Raw genomic sequence first — 21,327 nt, 5'->3', positions numbered from 1 at the left:
GACAACTGCTTCACTCTTAGAAGCAGGACCAGATGCAGCCAGGCGTGTACGAATGGGAAAAAGGGGGGGGGGGCTTTTGCTGAATGAGGGAGGGAGCGAGCGAACACTGTCGTTCCTGCTGACCCTGGTGGTCTCTGTCCCCAAGATTAATCCACAGGCTCCTCTATGGTCCTGACTTCTTCCTTGAACTTCCTGGGGCTTGTGTGGTCTTTCAGGCTGGTCTGCATAAGAGGAGTGTGAGCTCCAGGAGGCCGGCTGCTCTTCTGTGTTCTGGACTGTTCTAGCAAATACTCACCAATGGGGGACCATGTCAGCCTCATCTAACAAACCAGAAACACTGAGGCTACTCAGTGTTTAAGTAAATCCCTTGCTCAAATCTCTGCCCCCTGCCCCCCACCCCTTCATTAGAAGGCTCGGAGGAAGGAGAAAATTCCTGCATGGGCAGGATTTGTGCCCTCCAGCCCTGTCATTCACTCCAGCAGACTGGTGAGGCAGCTGGTCCTCCTCGGCACTGCCAGACCTGGGCACCCTGGGGCAGGGAGGAGGCCAGGGGACTGAAGAATCAATTAGCATTCCCTTGGGGAGACGCAGGTCTCCACCAGCATTGCATTTACTGGTGATCTCTGCGGCCATGGTCCCCCACCACTGTGTCTCAGGGGCACCAGGCTACCGCCACAGCAGGGAAGGACACCACCCCCTTCCATCAGTCAGTCCCAGGGGACTGGCTTTTGTCTTTGACTTGCCAGAGAGCTTACAACTGTGATGGAAACACATTTTATTACACATGTTCGACTTGCTTCCAAATGAATGAAATGATGAATTTTTTCACATATGATGGCATCCAACATTGGCTGCCCATCCTTTTGTATTCTTTCATAACCAGCACCCAAAAGTAAACCCCAGCCAGCCCAACCCAGGGGCACAGTACTGAGTGTCAGTTAACTAGTGGGAAATATATACATCTGACTTTCAAACAAAGAAAAGAGCGGAGGTGAGGTTGCCACCCAGGCTCCTTTGCGGCGGCGTTCTGACCCATCCGGCCACACCCATCTGGCCACAGACAACTGCGACCCCTTTGTCGTGCACCAGTACGAATAGCACCGTAAGGTTGCGAGACAGACGCTCGTGACACGTCCGTGCAACCACGAGGGTACAGTACTCGAGGGACAGTGTGGGTTTAACCCAGAAACATCACCGGCATGATCCCAGAGCTTTGATGGCTCTGGACAAAACAGAGAGTGTCATGATGGAGTTCAAAGTGACGAGGCCAGCATCTGCTCAGAAAGCGCGTGCACGTGGGGGGAAGCACTGAGGGGCTCCACAGTAATGGTGTGGGGCTCCTTCAGGGGACAGACGGCAGTGGGGGCACCAGGGGCACGAGGGATGGCGCACACCTATGGGGACGTGCTCACACTTGCTCTGCCTCGCGCAGTGGGCCTCTGCAGACCCACAAGGAGGACTCTGTGGCTGCCCGAGCTGGCTTTGCTGGCACTCTCATTGTTTTCCGGCTCTAAAAATATCAATGTCTTTGGGTAAATTAACAAGATGTTGGGCTGAGGGAAAACGGACAGCACCTTCCCTTCCAGCTCCCCAAAGCTCCCCCGAAACTGTGGGTTTTGGAAACAGGTTGGAGAGTCTGCTGGTGATCAGAGGGAGCTGGGGGGAGCAGTGTTTAGCACAGCATTGGGGTGATGACCAATGGGTTACTGCATCCTGACATTTTCTCAGAGCACCTAAGGAGGTTTCTCAACACTCCTTTTCAATTCAAGTGGAACCAAATGAATTCCCGGCCACCCCTACCACGTCTCTGTGATGGGCCTGTAAAAATTAAAAACAAAAACCAAAAAAAAAAAAAAAACAAAAAACAAAAACAAAAACCCAAACAACAAAACTAAACTAGAAACAGCACCAATAAATCAAAAAGTACTTAGAGATGATCCCATGGAAACTAGCCCAAGAGCTTCTATCTAGCACCAGGAGAAGATGGGCCTCAGGGCAGTTCCAGACATAAGCACCCACGAAAACCCACCAAGATGTGAAGCAGAGGCAGCCGCCGGCAGCAGCCAGGAGACTGTCAGCTGGTCTGCTCTTGGCGAGGCCAGGCTGGTCACTTCCCTGGGCTTCTGGAGATAGAAAAGTTCTGTGGTGAGGGTGAAGGCATGGGGATGGAAGAGAGGGCCTTCTCCATTTTTCCACATCGCATCAGGATGGGTCAGTGATGACAGCTGTGAACAATGAAGGTCCCAACCATGAGATCTTGGTTAGAGGAAGGCTTGATGGACGTGCAGCAGTTTCAGCCGGGTGGTGTTCCTCCACAAGTCCTGGCACACCTTCCTTGTGCCCAGATACTGAAATCAGCCCTCATGCTGCAGAAGCCAGGACTGACTGATGTGTGTTCTCAGATGTCCTGAATATCATCCTAACTTCGGAAGGAAGGCCAATGTCAATGGAAAGCTACTTGGCCAAGATGCAGCATGAATATAATGTGCAAAGCCTTATGGAGTGCTGGCCAGAGTGGATATGCCTGGAGGCAGAATGGGAGCTGGCACACCCCTGAGGAAGCTGAGGGCACCTTTATGTCAGGAAGCAACCCTTTGCACCATGTGCGCATGTCCCATTTCATAGCACCTTGAGGAAAGGCTCCCTTGTTTTCCTGTGGGGTACGCCGCTGAGCTCTGAAAAGTGGATGGCTTCCCCAATCCAGCTCTTCAAGGATGCTCCCCACCCAGGTGGGGTGCAGAGCTTACGTGGTACTGGCATTTGTGTTGGTCTATTCAGATTTAAACTGATAAATAGGGGCAAGATTTCTAAGGCGAGGCCCAGGATTTTGAGACTATGTTTTTGAGATGGACAGAGGCCAAGTCTTGACCCTTGTGATCAGGCAACATAACCCTTTTCCAGAGAAGCCATAGCAGAGGCCGGTCAACCAGAGCATTGCTGGCTTTCAGGACACAGCCTCTTCTAATGTGATATCTCATTTCCAGGATATTTCCACAAAGCTACATCAAGCCTGAGGAATTCAAATGTCAACAGAAAGCCAGGACAGAAGCACTAAACACTCTTGCTTAAGTTCTCTCTCTCTCTCTCTCTCTCTCTCTCTCTCTCTCTCTCTCTCTCTCTCTCTCTCTCTCTCTCTCTCCTCTAATCTGCCAGAGGTGCCCCTTTTGAGGTACATAGGATCTTGGAAGTTAAAATTACTTTGTGGCTCCTGTGTAGTTTTTCCTTAGCAAGCCAGCCAGTGGCCATCAACCATATATGAGTTCAAAGGACGAATGGTAATGTCAGCTCCGCTCTCTAGCTCCAGGCAACTGGATTTCTTGAGGCAGCCTTATTGCGGGAGCAGAGGAGTGCTTTGGGGGTCCTGGCTGCAGGGCTGGTGTGCTTTTTGGGTAGGGTGAGGGCTCTCCACTCACTAACTGCCAGACCTCAGATCTTGAGTCAGAGCCTTGAGCAAGCACTGTGCTGTATGTAGGTCAAGAGCTTGGCGGAGAGGGAGGCTGGCGCATCTTATTTGCGTAGAAGTCCCTACAGGTCTGGCAGCAGCGTTGGTACCACCGCATGTCCTGGCAGAGGTTCTTCTCTCGGATGACCCGGCAGTACACCGTCCACTGGTCCCGTGTGCATTTGTAGGTCAGAGCAGCTAAAGGGACAGTGGAAAGGACACATGAATGCTCTGAGGGTAAAGCCTTGGTTAAACACACAGAAGCAGCCCATGGTCATATCAGTTTCTCTTACCTTCAAGTACACATTAGCCTTGCATAAATTCAGGGACATCTAGGGCTATAGAGATGCTACTTTCTCCTACAGCTCCATCTCGGCGTCTAAGCCCTGATAGCTACTCTTGCTGCATTTTCAGAGCAGGAGACACTAGACAGCTTGCTTCTGAGCTTGGAGGAACTGGTCTGTGATAGACCATACTGCTTCTGTTGGCATTTATCAAGCATAGTGACAGGGAGCAGTGGACAATAAAGGATCCACAAAAGCATGAAGTCTAAGGATAAACAGATGGCTCACATTTCTTTCAGTGTCTTAGTCCTTTAGAGAGAAAGCCTTATACATAGGGGGTCCCTGAAGACATCAAGTAGACATGGGTGTCACCTCTACAAGCTCAGTGGCTCCCCCCGACTCAGGTGGAAGCTGCCTAGAGAACCTTCCATGGCAGGTGACAGGCTCCAGGTAGTGTGGTGGTGAATGCTGTTGACCTAAGAGGAGTTTGGATCATTCAGGAGACAAGCCTCTGGGCAGGTCCATCAGGAATTACCTAGAGTGGGTTAACTGAGGTTGGAAGACCCATCTGGAGAGTGGGTGGGACCGCTCTGTAGCCTGGGGGCTTGAAATGAATAAAAAGGAGGAAGGTGAGCACAGGCGCTCATCTCGCTGCTTCCTGACTGGGGACACAATATGACTCTGTCTCATTGTCAGGCCACCATGACCTCCCCACAATAGTGGACTGTACCCTTCAAGCTTAGCCAAACAAGCCCTTGCACACGTTTCTTTTGTCAGGTATTCCATTAAAGCATTAGATGGTTCTCATGTTATCCCATCGCTGGATGGACTATGCACATGTAAGCAGTCTTGTTTTGAGCACCGAGAGCCAAATTGCTTACACCAAGACTGTAACCTCTCCATCCTACCTATGTGCAGATCCATCATGGCACAGAGGATCCCGTGCAGGTATCCTGGTGAATCTTTCTAGAAAGAAGGGTGGCTCTTCATCCTCCTCACATACAGGGGTCAGGGTTGAGGCTATCCTCCTGTGTTGGCAGAAGGGGGAGTAGGATTCTCCAAGGATGGTGTGGGTGATGGCCAAATACCTCTGACCCTTCTGCAGCCCTAGCAAATATTGGTCCCTCCAGTGCTCAAAGGTGGCGGTGGCTTTCTGGCTTACAACAGGGGAACAGTGGCACCCAGAAACCAGGGTCAGGGGAGGTACTCACCAAGGCGCGGGGAGGTGATGGTGTTCACGTTAATCTTGTCATTGCAGACCTCCTGGTGGCACTGTCTGTAGGCTGCTGGCTTTGAGAGAGCGGGGCACTCACTGCCATGCCGTCCCGTCACCTTGTGCATGCACTGCACCACACGAGACTGGAGCCCCTTCCCGCAGGTTGATGAGCACTGCCAGAGACAGGGCCAGCCTGAGCGGAACGGGTATGAGATGGCCCTACCAGAAGGCTGCTCCTGGGCATGCCATTCCCAAGTATTTGCAATATCAGAAGGCTGCTCCTGGGCATGCCATTCCCAAGTATTTGCAATATCTGCAAGTCATAGACTCACTGCCTGCTAGAAGAGAGCTTCAAGAGGGCATGCTTATGCCTTGCTGAAGCATATACTGAATCCCTAGCCCCCAGTGGCTTGTATAGGCGGTTGAGGCTTTGGTCAGTCAATGGTTAATCTTGATTGCCAACTTGATGGGATTCAGATTTGGAATCAAATCTTTGGGCATCCCTGTGAGGTAATAATGACTAGGGTGGGTTGAGATGTGAAGAGCCTGCCCTCAATGGGAGTGGCCCCACACCATTGGCTGAGGTCCTGGACTGAATGTGTTGAGCACCAGCATCCATTACTTACTCACGCCTGACTGTGGGTACAGTGTAACCAGCTGCCTCAAGCTCCTGTCTTCCCCGCCATGAAGGACTGCATCTGTCTGATATTTTGTTACAGCAATGTCACCGATATAGAGGTGACTGGGCAAGGTGAGGAGGCAGGGCACCCAGGATAATATTAGTGTTTTTATAGAAGAAAAAGACTAGAATGTCCTCACCATCATGTGAGGATGACAAGATGGCTCCCTGCAAACCAGGGGACACCAGCCCCATGGTTTGGTGATGTTGGCATAAACACAATTGTCTACCCATCTCTAAAAGCATAGCACAGGAGTATGAGCAAGATGAGGTGCTTGATGATAACCACAGTATCCTTAGCAGTATCTGCCATACACATTTTCAGTGGTTAGAGTACAGTCCTACTTAGAATTGTCAATATCTCATGTGTGAACATCTTATGGCTGCTCGAGGAGTCCATGTCCGGTGCCTTTGGCGCTTGAGGTTTGTGAGCGTGCATGCCTTATTCTGTGGGGACCACTTTCCCTCGGGGCGCTTTTCTGAGTCCCTCCCATGTTAAGTGGCACATGACTGTATTTCCCAAGGTACCTTGGTCCTTTCCCCCACCCTGGCCCCTTGGTCTTACTCTCTCCAGGACCCTGTGAACCATTTCTCCACTAAGCTGGTTTCCTCCCAAGTGAAGGACCACAGCCATGTGCACACCTTGTTCATCCAGTGTCTGCAGAGGCCCCGCTTTACTGATTTATGGGGTCCTGAGAACACTCTGCAAAACTTTAATATGGCCCAGGCTACACAGCAGCCCAGCTGGAGTTAATAACAACGCCTGGGGGAGGGGGAGAAAGAGACCGTCCTTAACATGCTGCATGTGCAGAGAAAGCCAGGTGCTATTCCATGGAGTAGGAGCAGGGCCTTTCTGGGAGGTTATGGGGACTCACGGGCTCAACGGAGGCATTGGTGTACCATTTTGCCCAGGGAGGCATTGCCAACTCCCTTTTCGAGAGACTTCTGGGAGTGGGGGCTTTGCTGCCCTGTCTTAACAAGCAGGATCATGCTGGTGTTTTCACTTTCAAGTGTAAACAGTCAAGGGAATGTTGCTTGGAAAGATCACCAATCTTTGGATGACAAGAGGGGAAACGTACAGGCAGCTCCCCTCTGGGCCCCCTCAGCATGTTCAAACCAGCTCAGGCTCTCTCCCTGACATGCAAGGCTGGCCCTAAGCCTGGCTACATGCCCAGTTCTGTATCCCAGCTACACCCACCAGAGGCTCCCAGCAGCCTGGAGAATTCATTTGGGCATCACCAATGCAGATTTCTAGATGCTAACCTTAACCTCAGGAGTCAGTACTGGGTTTCATGGATGTCTGAGGGCTGCTGAGGCCATACAAGGAGGTTCCCACTAATAGGGAACCCTCAAACATGGGGCAGGTGCTAGAGCAATGTGATTTTTAGGGCTGTCTTGTAGGAAGCTAGGATCGGCTGCAGGGGTAACCTGGTGAGCTTTGAAAAAAAAAATCTTGATGTCTCAACCCCCACAAAAATATATCAGGGAAGGCCAGGGACATCACTTTTTTTGGTTTTTAAGTTCTTCAGGTGGTTGCAGTGGGTGTCTGGAACTGAAAGCCCCGACTTCACCCAAGTTTCTGTGCTCTGTAGAAAAGGCGAAGAACTCTTCCTATGTATTTCTATCCAGCTAAGCAGAATTAAGCTAGAATGACATCCAGCTGCGGCCTGGACGACTGAGTTTACGTAGAGCTGACAGGTGTGCTCAGACGGAAGCAGGGATGGCTTCCCATCAAAATCGTGCTTCATGTTTTTGTAAGAAGAACACCGCTCCGAGTTCGGGGCAGCGAGGCATGCTTTCAGATAGTTCGTAGCCAAAGTAGTGTCTGAGTAACCTCAACCAAGGGTCATTATGGGTCTTGTGAAAGATGGCCCAGAGGTTAAAACAATGAAGGCAAAAAAAAAAAAAAAATTAGCTATGTGCTCCTGGAGACAGGATTTCATAATTGCAAATGGAGAGGGGTGGCAGGAAAAAGTATAAAGACCACTGATCAGAGTAATTACACCTACTGAGTCCACTTGCAGAAGGCCAGTGACAGAAAGGGCAACGGCACTCTCAGAGCAGTCACACCAAGGAAGAGCAAAGCCATACCACCTGGTACGAGGCCATGTCCATGCAATGCCACACTGATTTAGAGCTGTCCCATCAGGCGATGAAGAGTCCAGCTCAGAGCAAGTCCATGCCAGCCAATGCAAGTGTTCACGAAGGTTTGCGTTGGGATGTCCCGAGGGAGCATCCCATTCAAAGGGCAGTTTCTCAAAGAAACTAGATGGCGATGACCATGTCAGGCCAGTGTCTTGGGGGATGATGGGACAGATAATGCAGATATCCCACTGTAATGCAGAGGACTGCTATCTCAGTCAGTGGTGAGTTCAAAAGGCTCAATTGAAAACCTCTAGAGAAAGAAAATAGCTTATGTCTATATCCAGGTGTCTAATACACAAGTTCAAATAATTAAATTAGGGCCAGTGAGATGGCTCAGCAGGTAAAGATGCTTGTTGCTAACTCCAGGGAGAGAACTAAGTTTCTCCATAAGTTTCCTCTGACCTCCATGTGTGTGCCTTGGTATCCCATGCTAAGGGCTTTCCAGGAAATAATGGAGAATTCCTGCTGATGGTCCTTGGGGCTACCTTCCACACTGGTTGCATTTTGGTTTGAGCCTGCCCCTAGCCCAAAAGTCACACAGCCCACAATCTTGTTGGGAAGGTGGTTGGGTGCAGTTTATCATATCAGGGAGTGGTTGGTGGGGAAAGGATGCGTTGGTACCCTGCAGGGGTCGGGGATCTCACCAGCCTCAGTAAACATTAGCACTGCTATTACTCTTAACAACAAAGGCGTGGCCAAGGATAAAGTAAGCTGGCCGGGAGGCTGCAGGAGGCACAGCAGGAGGCGGGCCTCTTCCGCAGTTCCCTCGGGCTGCTGCGTTGTCTTTAGGATCTAGCTCACGGTTGATCTGGCAGCCAAATCTCCAGGAACACAATTAGGGGCCACGTGGGCAAGAAGGGGCAGTTTTTGCATGGCACCTTTCTGGGACCCCAGGCTCGAGTTACAGAGAACAGAGGCATGCTGTAAATTCCATTCTGTGGCCTCCCCTGAGGCCCCATCCTTAATTAAACAGCAAGGAGATGACAGTGTCTCCTGATAGCATCGGATTTGCCCCAAGCCTTGCAGGGAAGCCATTTTTCAGGCTTTTACAGTCTAAGCAAACACATCTATACAAACAGATCTGGTCTTGTTGGAAGCTCTCTCACGGCTGCCCCCGCCCCCCCCCCCCCAGTCACTCCCCTTTCTTTAAAGTGGCCCATTCCATCAGCATTTAATGTGGCTCCCTGAGACTCAGTTAACTGAGACAAGTGAAGTAAACTGGCCATAAATTCATGACGGAAAGCCCCTTGTCAGGCTAAGTAAAGGACCCGCTCTCCTCCCTGTCCCTTTGGGAGCAAATACCTATAAAACACTTTGTATTCTGCCTAGTGACCATGCAGCCCCAGCATCCTTCTGTGGCCTTTCCCTGGGCAGGAAGGGAGACTCAAAGACACCCCGAGGCAGAGGTGCCATGGGGGGAAACAGTAGTGGAACAAAGATTTTATGGGCTGGAGCTGTGGTTCAGTGGTGGAGCCCTTGCTTAGCATGTGTGCAGAAAGAAACCTCCAGCTTTCATTCTTATCAGCAGCACAATTTAAAAAACCAACAAACCAACAAACTAACTAACAACACCTCACCACCACTACAACAAAAGTCAGGGTGTAGACTCATTGAAACAAAAAGGGAGATTACACTTGAATTCTCTCCTATGCTTTAAAAAGTAAATTACAAAGTGACTTGGGAAAAGACTTCTCTCCGGGTAGAGAATTTTAAGCAAACCAGAGGAAACAAGTTGTCAGACCCTTGTGACAGGGTGCAGCAGCAGTATGGCTTGGTCTCTTTCAAATCACAGGAATTATACTAGCCATTAAGAGCAGGACCTGCCTGTTGACCGGATCCTGGCCTTAGGGATGTTCTGGTTCTCACACGAATAGTGAATAGTTGCTTGGTCAGGGTAGTGCTTGGGGCACAGTGGGTGCTCATATGTAGGAGATGAGGTGCCAGACCACCCCCAGCAGGGAGGAGCCAGGCCCCTGCTGCTGTCCCTCAAGGCCCTGCCCTATGACACCCTCCTGGCAAGAAGGAACTGTCTCTGCTCTCAGCTGTAAGGAATTAGAAACACTAAATTCTAGTGGGCTATTTCCAGGATTTAATTTTTAAAAATGCTGTAAGAATCTTGTGAGAGAAAAGGTATCATCCTGTGAGAACTCGTTTTGGGAGTTCAGGTCAGGCTGTCCTGCCTCTACTGAGACTGGGTAGACTGAGGCAGGAACTCCCATGGGGCGGCAGCAGGAAGCCACTCCTAGCTTCTTGAGGGAATCTGAAAGCCAGCCTGCCTCTGGCAGGTTCTGGATAGTAGAGATGGAGAAGGAAGCCCACAGTAGCTCCATTTTCTGTTTGTCTGAAAGGTGCCTGGCCGGTGAAATGTCATTAGTGCTTCAAAGGTTTCCTGACAGTTTTCCCTCCAGACTTGGCAGGAACAGCACACCCCCGGGCAGCTGTTGAAACCTGAAATAGCTGGTCTGGACAATAATGAAAACCTCCACGACGTTCGTGCTAACTCTGACACGGAAGGAAGAGTTGGACCCATGCGTGCGCACGCATATGCACACACTCCCTCCCACGTCTGCTCTCGAAGCTCTTCACAGTCTTGGCTGGGTCCCCAGTGCCTCTCCTCCCTCTGAATTTGCAGCTTGACCGCCCTGATTCAGGTTGAGTCTTTACAGCCAGGGAGCCAGAAAACCTGGTGCCCACTGATGATCTGCAAGGGCTGGGAATCCCTCAGAGGATTGGCATGGAGGTGTCTGCAAGGGTGGCTCCCAGTCCCTCCCTTGAAGGCAGGAGATTCCCATCATCACTGTCCTCTCCATCCCTGGGGGCGGGAAGCCATGGTTCCCCAGGGAAAGCTGCAGACAGAATAGGAAGCAGTATGAGCCTCAATCTCCTCTGTAGAAACCTGGGATAGAGGGTTGTGAGGCTCAAACAGGGTCACATGAGTGGATGCACTTTGTCATGGATTCTGCCCAAATAAGTAGGACTTTCTGAAGGGTCCAGGAATATAGAAATATAAAAGTATACATGTAAGAGATGAAAACTGACAGTCATCAGCTCTAAAGGTTAATGCTAACAGTGACTCTCTGCTTACGGCCAGCTCCTCCGTCAACAGCCAGGGGGTAACTTTTAATCCTCTTGCCCCTTACAGCCAACAACTGCCTGGACCAAAGTTAACTTTTAATAGATGTTTCTACATGACTTTATGCATCCCATGACTGATGCTTTCCCCCTTGCTATAAAAAGGGGGCCACAACCTCAAAATCCAACTCTGGCTGTGGACTCAGCCAGCTGATAAGCTTTTGTGCCCCATTTGTGGTGATATTTATTTCTTTTTTTTCTGGAATAAAGTTTGCTTCTGGTTTAATAGACTTTGATGGTCTGTCCCCCATTATTGTGCGGCCCTGGACCCAACACTTCCACCAGCACCCCATTCAGGGTTCCCCTAGACGGCTCTTGAGGTTACACAGTAGGGACTTTCTGCTGTTCTTAGGACTTAGCATACCCTGGTGTTGGCCAGGATGATAGAATTCCTAGCCACTCCCCCATGACCATGCATGCCCTGGCAAGACTTAGTCATCTCAGGGCCTTACATCCTACGTAATCCGCGTGCAGTGTGATCACGTAATCTATGTTAGCTACATAAGCCCATATGCGCCTGTGCAGGGGAATCCATAAAAGCAGGTCCCACGTACCCCTCCCTCTCTCTTTCCTGTACAATCATTCCCATAGGCCTGAGCACCCCCTTCTGTTCCCTTCCCCTGATAAACTCGTACAGTGGGCTTTGTTTTGCCTCGTGGCTTCTCTCACATGCACGGTAAACAGCACCGCATAGTAACACAGGAGACCCAGAAGGCACATGGAGTGGCCAGCCATTTGCATCTTGGTGAGTGAGCATGCCATCCCGTGCAGAATTGGTGGCTGAGGCAGGGCTGGCTGAGAGTCACAGTAATGGGGCCACAGGCCCACAGCAAGTGGAGACCGCGCCAGGGCAGGCAGCGGCTCTGAGGTGTGAGGGCAGAAGAGCTTTCTGTAAACACCCCTCACAGGACATGGGTGGCTCATTTTTAAGGCCATGGCACTTATCACCCTGTCAAGAGCACAGGGAAGTGTCCGGCAGCTCCAGACCCTGGGAGCATCCTGACCACAAGGCTTGTGTGAACAGGACAGCAGGGGCATCCCTTCTTCCTCCCGGGCTCACTGCTTGTGCTGGCTGGTCTTACAGTCAACTTGACACAAGCTAGAATTATCTGAAAGGAGGGAACCCCAACTGAGGAAATGTCTCCATAAGATCCGGCTGTAGGGCATTTTCTTAGTGATGGATGGGGGGGGGGTCCACTGTGGGTGGTCCCATCCCTGGGCTGGTGGTCCTGGGTTCTATAAGAAAGCTGAGCAAGCCAGTAAGCAGCACCCCTCCATGGCTTCGGCACCAGCTCCTGCCTCCAGGTCCCTGCCCTGCATGAGTTCTTGTTCTGACTTCCTTCGATGATGAAATGTGACATGGAAGCATGAGCCATATGAACCCCTTTCTCCCTGGGGGGCTTGCTTTTTGGCCATGCTGTTTCATGGCAGCAGTGGAAACCCTGGCTAAGATGCTGCTCATAGATATCTTCTGCGTGTTGTATTTTCTGTGCTGCCATTTCCATCCCCCAGACAGGAGGAGGCCAGGCTACTTGCAGACTGGTGGAGATGGCTCCCTTGGGGCTTTTTAGAGGCCTTGTAAGTCTGGCCAGCTCCTTTAGAGGCGGTTGCACTGCTACCAGGAGGTCAGTGGTCATTTTGATCTTTTTGGTGGTAGAGCCGTCAGATTTAGCCCGTGTTAGGTCTCAAATGCAGGATAAGTGGCTGAGGTGCCTATTTAACACACCAAAGTGGACTCTGGCCACCAGCCTCCCTCAGTCTCCACCTGTTAGAGCCACCCTAGCTGGCACACTCCACTCCATAGACTAAACTCTCCAGCCCCCCTCCCAGCATCTCTGATTCCTGTATAACCCCGCCATTTTGGCTATTCTGATCTCTTGGTCTCCTGGCTTCTTGGCTCCTCTCCTACCATCCCCCCTCTTTCTCTGCCCCCCCAACTCTCGCTGCTTCTCTTCTCTACCTGCTTTACCCACTTGTTCTTCTTGCTTACTCAGATAAGCAAGCATCCTCTCAGAGCTCCCTTCTCTGGTTCTTGCTCACTGGAGCTTGCTTTCCACCCCTGGGCACCCCATCACATGGAAAGGGATACTTCTCCACGGTGACCCTGGGCATCTCACTGACAAATCTTGGTCCCCTTGGGGTTGCCCTTGGGGACTGAGACACTGTCCTATGGCACTCACCCCTCACAGTGTCTCCCTCCCTGTGCCTTTTGTCCTTTGCTATTGGAACCCTCCTTCCGGTGGGACCCCTATTTATGGCCCCTTTCGTAAGTCTCGTCTACTTCCTATTTGCTTTGCTCCTGGGAATTCTTCATTACCACCCTTTCTTCAAGGGCCTTTCCCTTCCTCCAGCTAACCATAGGCTCTTCTCAGCCAAGCTTAGACTGTCGATTCCTCCCTCCAGCCTTAGCTAATCTCCCCTCCCCCCTTTGGACTCAGATAGTATTAAGTCTCACTGCCTTTTTTACTGAAAATATGGCTTGGCCCCCATAGACAGTCACAGTGGCCAGGAAACGGCACATTTGATTTCCAAATTCTCACAGATTGTGACAATGTCTGTCCTCACGGCACAAGCAAATGATCCAGAAACTCTTATCTCTCAGCATTCTTTGCTCTCCCCTCTCACCTTATCTAATCTGTCTTGGTCTCTGCTCTCGGCTCTCCCTCTGATGACTGGGTTCAGTCTTACAGAGACTCAAATGTCTGTTGTGGATGAATAATATTGGAAACGTCGTCATATGCTATTTTATTCTACTAAAAAGCTGGATCTGGAGATGAGACTTGGTCTGTCCATTTTAGACTAGACCCAAGCATGTTGCCACCAAAGCCTTTGCCCTGGGCCAGGCTAGCCACCTGACTCTGTGACAGGGAGAAAGAAAACAAAACAGAAAAGCCCAGGGAAAAGGCATTTTGTTCTTGAGAACAACTAGGAGGTAAGCCATTTCCAATAGAAGTTACTGATGCTAAATATAATTACATCACACTTCTAAGATATTTTTGGATAAGGTTTATAAATTCCTAAGGTTATAATGGTCTATTCAGACTAACACAAACTGACTTAAAGATACATGTATAACCATTTTTGTCTTTGCTAACATTGTTAATTTTTAGCTATTTGGAGACACTGAGTCATTAAAAAATGATATTTTGTAAAAAGTACATTATAAAAGAATCAGGAAAGTTATGTTCCCAGTATCTCCATGGAATATATTTATGGTTTCAAGTTTATTTTGCTATTAAAGGTTCTTCTATTCAAAATTCATAAATTTTTGTGTGTGTATGTTTTCAAGACAGGGTTTCACTATGTAGCCCTGGCTTTCTTGGAACTCTGTAGACCAGGTTGGCCTTGAACTCAGAGTTCCGCCTGCCTCTGCCTCCTGAGTGCTGGGATTAAGGGCATGTGCCACCGCTGCCCAACTTCAAAATTCACAAATTTTAAGACACAAATGTAACAGAGATAAAATTAGGAAATCATTGTAAACTGCTAGAGATAATTAAAATATAAAAGTTAATGGTCAGTTACCTTATGATCAAATTCTTTAATGTGCTCAGAACTGTGTTTGTGGTCATGCTAAGTATTTATGTAATTTATTTACAGGGACAAACTTGGAGAGAAAGAACAATTTTTATCTCCCATTATATAGTCCTCTGTATATGTTGTCAAAGTTAAACCCGAGGCAAGTAATTGAAAATAAGTTCAAAGTAAACTTAAAGCTTGTTTAGTGAATATTCAAAATTAGGCATATTAAAATAAAGAACGTAAGAGGTCAGTTGACAGTCCTCCATTCCTCGGAGAGATCTGAATATGGCATTTAAGGTGTTTAATGGGAGGGAGAGGCAGGGCAAGATGGACGGAAATGCCAGCTTCTGGCAGCAGTCCTGAGGCTACCTCCAAAGAAGACAAGGGACCAGTGGGCTCTACAGGGAGCCTGCTTCGAATGTGGTGACACCTGTCACTGGGCAGAGGACTTCACTTTACCTCAGCCACCACCAGGAGCCTGCACAACCTGAACAGGCTGGACACTGGAAGGCTGACTGTGTCGCGTTGCCTTGCCAAGGTAGGCCAGGCCCCTACATTTCTCCTCTACAGGAAAATCTCTCAGATCTTCTGGGTCTGGCAGCCAAAGACTGATGCTCCTGGAACCTTGGCCCTAACACCTCCATCAAGATTACCACAGAGGAGCCCAGGGTAACGGTTCAGATTAGGGGGTGAGTGTCTGCCATTTTTAATTGACATGGAAGCTACTAGGCCCATAGTTCCTGGTAAAACCTGTCCTTACCCAAGTCTTTTGAATAAAAACACTTCAAAATGGAGGGAGGCTCAGTTACCTGGCCCAGGTACCTACCCACACTTGGTTTCAAGTGCAAAGGTTAGGCCTTGCATTTCCCCAGAGCTAACAGGCTTCCTGCTGAGAGAGGTGGACTCACAATAAGGTTTCAATAAAAAAAGAAAACTCAGGACAACCATGCTGTTGCTGCTGACTTTAAAGTCTACTTTTTTTAACTATTCTTTGTGCTCCAATGATAACTTAGAAAGGACTTGCTTTCCAATGATGACTCTCAATAATTAAGCACCTATGCCCATGTATATGATTGAATATTTCCATATGGAAAGGAAAAGTAAAGTTTAAAGATTAAGATAGCTGGATGTTTCCAGAATGGAAAGGGGGGAAAAATAGGTTTATACACGTTGTGAAGGTCTGAGGAAGTGATTTAAGGTATGTGAAAAATGAAACTTAGAGATGATACAAATGATATTAAAACTTGTTCGGAGTTTAACATATTAACAGATAGAGTGCTAAGGTATTAACCTAGTCTTGGTAATAGTTCTAAGTACTGGCTGCTGAAGCTTTTTCAAAAATAATTAAAATTATCATTGTCACATGCTCAAAATTTTCCCTTTGTTTTCTTTTTTAAATCTAGACTGGAAAAGTGTGCTGGAAATGGCTCTGTCCTATTCATATCCAGTCCTCTTAGGTGGTGGTGTGAGAGCTATAGGACTGAGGAAAGAGTAATCATGCTTCCGTCCCAGAACCACCTTTCTGGCCCTCAACCTCTTCTTCTCCTTTGTTCTCTTTCCTGCCAGGAAATCTCTGTCTTATTACAGATGAATGTTCATGTTGGTACTGATAACTGCTAAGGCTTTATTTTTGCCGTGACTCAACACACGATTCTGCTCAAACTGTTTGCAGACACGAATTAACTGCTTTCTCTAGAACAAGAACTTCAATACAGATTAAAACAGACGCAGTCCTGCAGATAGATCTAAAACTTTTCTCTCTTTCGGTCAACTTTAGGAGTTTTATGTAAACTTCAGGGAGTCAAGACTTGGACCCCCCACTTCCCCATCACAGCTCAGATGGGATCTGGATCCCTTGTCTGGTAAGTGCACTTCTCAGTCAATGGGACTGCTACGTGTAAGCTCTCCCACCTTCTGTCTATCCCTGAGGACAGGTGCTTTCCTTCTCACCCTGTTGGGTGGTCTCTGTCTGCCTGACCTTCCAGACAGTGTAGACCTAGAAGTTTCAAATATAGGTTTAAAATAGACACCCCCACCCAAGCCCTTGACTTTACCTTCTGTCCATAGTCTGCTGTGGAATAATCCTTGTGTACACTGTGTGAATATGTGTCACTATGATTGGTTTAATAAACAAGCTGATGGCCAATAAATGAACAGGATAAAGTTAGGCAGGAAAGCCAAACTGAGAATATTGGGATGAGGAAGGGTGGAGTCAGAGGAGTTGTCAGACAGACAGAGAGTGAGTTGGACACACAAAATGGGATAGAGGTAAAAGCCAAAAGCCTTGGGGCAGCATATAGATTAATAGAAATGGGTTAAGTTATAAGAGCTAGTTAGTAGTAACAAGCCTGAGCTATTGGCCAAGCATTTATAATCAATATTAAGAAGTCTCTGAGTGATTATTTGAGAGTAGCTGTGGGATGGGCAAACTCCACCTGCAATAGTTTATGTCTATCACAGTAGATATTCACTTAGCTGACAGGCACCATCCAGGAGTCAACCTTGGCCCTAAGGCTGCTCCCAAACCAGCTCATCTCATTAGCCTTGGTGGCTCTACAAAGCTGGCAGGCCCTCAACTGACGGCCAGAAGAGGAGGTCCTTGCCTCTTCCTCAGTGGAGAATGTTGCTACTATGTGAACCAGCCTGGCCAAGTAGATGAGTAGATTAAAGAGTTTGAGGAGCTGACTCACAAACTATGGCCTCCAGGGGCCGACTCCTATGTGGGGCTCTCCTTTTGGTCTGCCTTGGATGGAGCCTCCGGATCCTTCAGCTCCTTGGCCACTGATATCCATACTTCTTGTGATAATGATTGCTCCCTGTTTCTTCACGTTCTTTCAGGAGAGAATTGGTAAAATAATTTATCCAAGGGTCAGTAAACCAGATGCTTCTGACAATTTCTCCTGCTCTCCCACCGTAGCTTGCCTGTCTGATTCCCCCTCTTTGACCGGTGGTCCAGCCTTAAGATCCCCCTCCTCCACATGTCCCCATTTAGCCAGAAGTAGCTGGATGACTACAGTTGTCCCTTACCACCAAGAAAAGACTGGAATGTTAGGTCCAAAGTGGGCCCCTGAAATGGCAGTGCTGCTGACAATGTTTTAAATGACAGTCTGGGTTCAGCTCAGGCTCAACTTTGACTAGGCGAACGGAAGGGTTACTACCTAAACTGAACATTCCTCAGAAATCTTGTGAAGCAGGTTTCTCTTTGTCAGAAAAAGCCATTACTTCCCTTATCCTCTCCCAGCCCCCATAGCCAACTACCTCTGGCTATGGGGCATCTAGTCCTCTATTAACTCAGACAAGCCTGCCACAGATCAAAGCCCCCACAGTAGCTCCCAGGCTCTTCTGGCCCATGGTCCCCCCCCCACCTACTACTGTAGTTCCCAGGCTGTTCCAGCTTGCATACCTCCTCCCACTACAATGTACCTTCTTAAGACTGGCAAGGTTTTCCCCACCTTGTTCTCTCTACACAGCCTGGTAGTTTGATTCCCTAGTAAACCTTTCTTTTTACCCCCAGAGTTGTCTAGTTAGGTGCTAACCCTTAGGACGGCATCTGCAGGTATGTGGTTTCTCCCATCCATCACCTCCCTGGGACAGGCTCACTTTTCCCACAGCACTTGGGAGGAAGTGCCCTGAGGCTGCAGAGGTAGGAAGACAAACCTTCCGAGCGCCCCCAGTCACGGGCTCCTCTCAGTCCTGACTGAGCAGGTATTGTCTCCCACCAATTATGGGGTCCCACTGATATGAGGAGGCCAGGAGTGGCCCAGAGTGCTAGTCTTCTAATTCCCATCTAGGCTGCTTGCTTACTAGTCACAGGGAAATAGTCCACAGCAATTGGGTTGAAAATACAGCAGACCCCTCCACGGGCAAAACAGCAACACTGCCTGCAAAGTGGGACGGCAGAGAGGACACCAAAGACCTAAAACAGGTCCAGTCTGGACGACAGAAAACCCACGGGAAGGTCCATGCCATGGCACCCACATTCGTTGTTCCAGCCACCTGGAGAGTGAGGGCAGGGGCTTTATGGGGAGTTGTATTTACCTTCCCCCCCCCAAGAAGCCAGAAAGAGAAAACCATGGGCACATTTCTACCTGGATTGGGCTGTTCTCAGCCCCCACCACCAGTGACGGCAGCATCAGAGAAGATGGTGGGGTAGACAGCTTTGGGGGTGGCTCTTGAATGACTTCTATGTTCCTTCGGCTCCACCTTGTCCCCAGCACACCCTGTGTACACTTGCATACTTGCAATGTAGCATCTCTGGGTTCTCATCTGCGTGGCGGAGCGAACCTTCTGTGAGACCTGGCTTGATGCATGAAGTTAAATCACTGCAGGGCTGTGGGCTGGTAGAGCTCTGGCTGGACCTGCTGTGGCTGGGTTGGGGGGCTTGACTCTGCCACAAACACACATGGCCACTCAGCCTGTACAGTGGCCAAGATCTGGGGAGGTCCTCATGTTCTATGGATCCTCATTCTTAATGCCACGGACAACTGACCAAGCTGGCTATGTCAAGGTGAGCACTGTGGTCCTGCCACAAGTTGCTCTGAAAAGGCAAGAAGCATTCATTCACCGAGGCACGACTAGGAAGGAGAATGCCCGGCCCAAGGCTCTGCCTCTTGAGATGGGTGGGTGAGGGCCTGGAAGTTTGAGGGATACTGTGCTAACATCCTCAGGCAGGGAGGGACCTGGGAGTAATGGAAGAGGGAGCCACATAAGCAGATTTTGCAGAGCTGTACAGCAACCCGGGATCTTCTCTTATTTCTAATTATCTTTGGTACTTTGCTACTGTTTGTACCAGAAATTCAAAGTCTTTAAGAAAATAAAAGTGCCTACTCCATCCTTAAAACCAGAAGGGCTGGGCTGAGAAATTCAAGCCTTGGGTGGCTGGTGATGGACTACAGTATCCTAAGGCTTACAGGCACCAGCCCTTGGGCTCCCAAAGCCACCAGGTGCCCTGAGCACTAAATTGAGGTCTAAGAGCTTGGACTCTGCCAGAAGACTGTTGGTGAGGGTTTTAATTGCCTCAATCTCCTTTTCTGAATGACAGGAGTGATGGGTTGGCTGGAGAAGAATAGGGATGTGAGTCACAGGGTACAGAGCAAAGGAGAAACAATCGCTCTGTATCCCCCAACAGTAGATGGGTGTGTGTGGCCCCAGGACTCACTTCTGCCTCCTGCCCAAGACTATCTGTGGCCATAGAGACCATTAATCCCTCCCAGGCTGGCTCTGGATAGCCTTGGTCAGGGAAGCTTGGTTAATGAGGCCAGGTCAAGTTGATGAGAACAGTCTTGGGACCTGGGGCTTTAACAATGTGAACTGAGTGGTGTGTTTTAGGCAGTTGAGCTTAGTTGTCTTAGTGTCCTCATCTATACCTTGGAACGCATGAGCATCTTTGAGGAACAGGCAGGGACAGCTTTTGGGCATCCCATCTTGGAGATACAGACAAGGATGAGAGAGAGCGAGACATACACGGAGTCAGAGCACGGAATCTACTGCTTGCTGTCTCCACTCAGTGAGCATAACTTGTCAGGGTTGCAGAGTTCTTTTGTGATGGCTTTGAAGTTAGATTTCATCTACTTGAGATTCATCCTGGCGGCTCCATGCTGAACTTCACTAACGGTCATGCTTTTGGGGTACATCGATTGTGTTTGGGGGTGGGGAATGGACTGATGACCTTAATTCCATTTCTTTGGTTAGACATTGTCAAGGAATAGGAAGGTCTTTTGGTCTTCTTCAAATTCAGTTATCCACAGGCTGCATTTTGGCACAACAAGAGACACTGGATTGTTTAGCACTGGAAGCCTTGGAGGGTTTGTGTCTGATATAGGCTGGGGACGGCATGGACATTTCCTCAGGTGCCAGAATCTGAAGGTACAGCTTTCCAGAGGATAGGCCATTCCTCCTCCCAGAAGCCAGAGATAGAACCAAACTGCCTGCCTGGGACATACTGCCAGATTTTATAGTGAAACCCAAATCCAAATTTTCAGGAACCATTTTAAAACATTTTTAGATATTGGCAACTGATTCTGAAATGTTTACAGTACTGACTGTGCAGGTCAAGTGATCACAGATGGTTCTGGGACCCTTGGATGGAGACACCAGAAGTGTGGAGAGGTTTTCAGTTGCTGAAACCATAATATACTCCCTGCATTCATGAGATACCGAGTGTCTCTGCAACAAGGCTCTCAGTACAATATATAAGCTAGTTCTTACACAGGCCTCAGTGCTCAGTAAATACGAATCATTCAAAGCTACCATGACCACCGGGCGGTGGTGGTGTATGCCTTTAATCCCAACACTCAGGAGGTAGAGGCAGACAGATCTCTGTGAGTTCGAGGCCAGCCTGGTCTACAGAGCAAGTTCTAGGACAGGCTCCAAAGCTACACAGAGAAACCCTGTCTCCAAAAAAAAAAAAAAAAAAAAAAAAAAAACCCAACAACAACAACAAAAAACCCCAAAAAACCAAAACAAACAAACAAACAAAAACCTACCATGGGTCAAACAGCAAAGAATAAAATAAAATAGAAACTATACTGGAGAGCCTTGGTACAGTATACAGGTGTGTATGCAGGTGCACATGGATGTAGATGCCAGAGGACAACCTCAGGTATGGTTCTTCACCTGCCATCAACATTTTTCATTGGTGGGGTTCTCACTGGCATGGAATGCACTGATTTGGGAAGGCAGGTTGATTGGCAGGAAGCCCCAAGCACCCTTGGATCTCTACTTCCCTAGCACTGGGGTTACAAGAGAAGCTGTACACGCCAGTTTTGACAAAGAAGCATCACGTTGAGAAACATTCAATTGCCATTTGAACCTTTCGCAGCTCTTGGACATCTCCAAGGAGTCTTGCCTTCTCTTCCCTGCATCTTCCAGGCTCTTGCTTACAAAATAAATGGTACTTCACAGGCCTTGA

The 21,327-nt window shown here is 48.9% G+C and overlaps 1 protein-coding gene across 1 annotated transcript in view; it reads right to left on the bottom strand.

Moving 5' to 3' along the window:
• Positions 1–758: 758 nt before the first annotated feature.
• The window catches only part of Adamts17 (ADAM metallopeptidase with thrombospondin type 1 motif 17), a 332,924-nt gene continuing 312,355 nt past the window's right edge, over positions 759–21,327 (bottom strand). The window contains exons 22-23 of the mRNA XM_042277783.2: positions 4,938–5,115; positions 759–3,640 (exon numbers count right to left, since the gene is read on the bottom strand). Of these exons, the coding sequence (XP_042133717.2) occupies positions 3,474–3,640; positions 4,938–5,115 (345 nt within the window). The 3' untranslated portion in view covers positions 759–3,473. The remainder of the gene's footprint in view (positions 3,641–4,937; positions 5,116–21,327) is intronic.

Source organism: Peromyscus maniculatus, chromosome 1, assembly GCF_049852395.1.
Source record: "Peromyscus maniculatus bairdii isolate BWxNUB_F1_BW_parent chromosome 1, HU_Pman_BW_mat_3.1, whole genome shotgun sequence".
Lineage (NCBI taxonomy): Eukaryota > Metazoa > Chordata > Mammalia > Rodentia > Cricetidae > Peromyscus > Peromyscus maniculatus.
The sequence above is the reverse complement of the archived record's forward strand: the minus strand, read 5'-3'. Positions and strand labels throughout refer to the sequence as shown.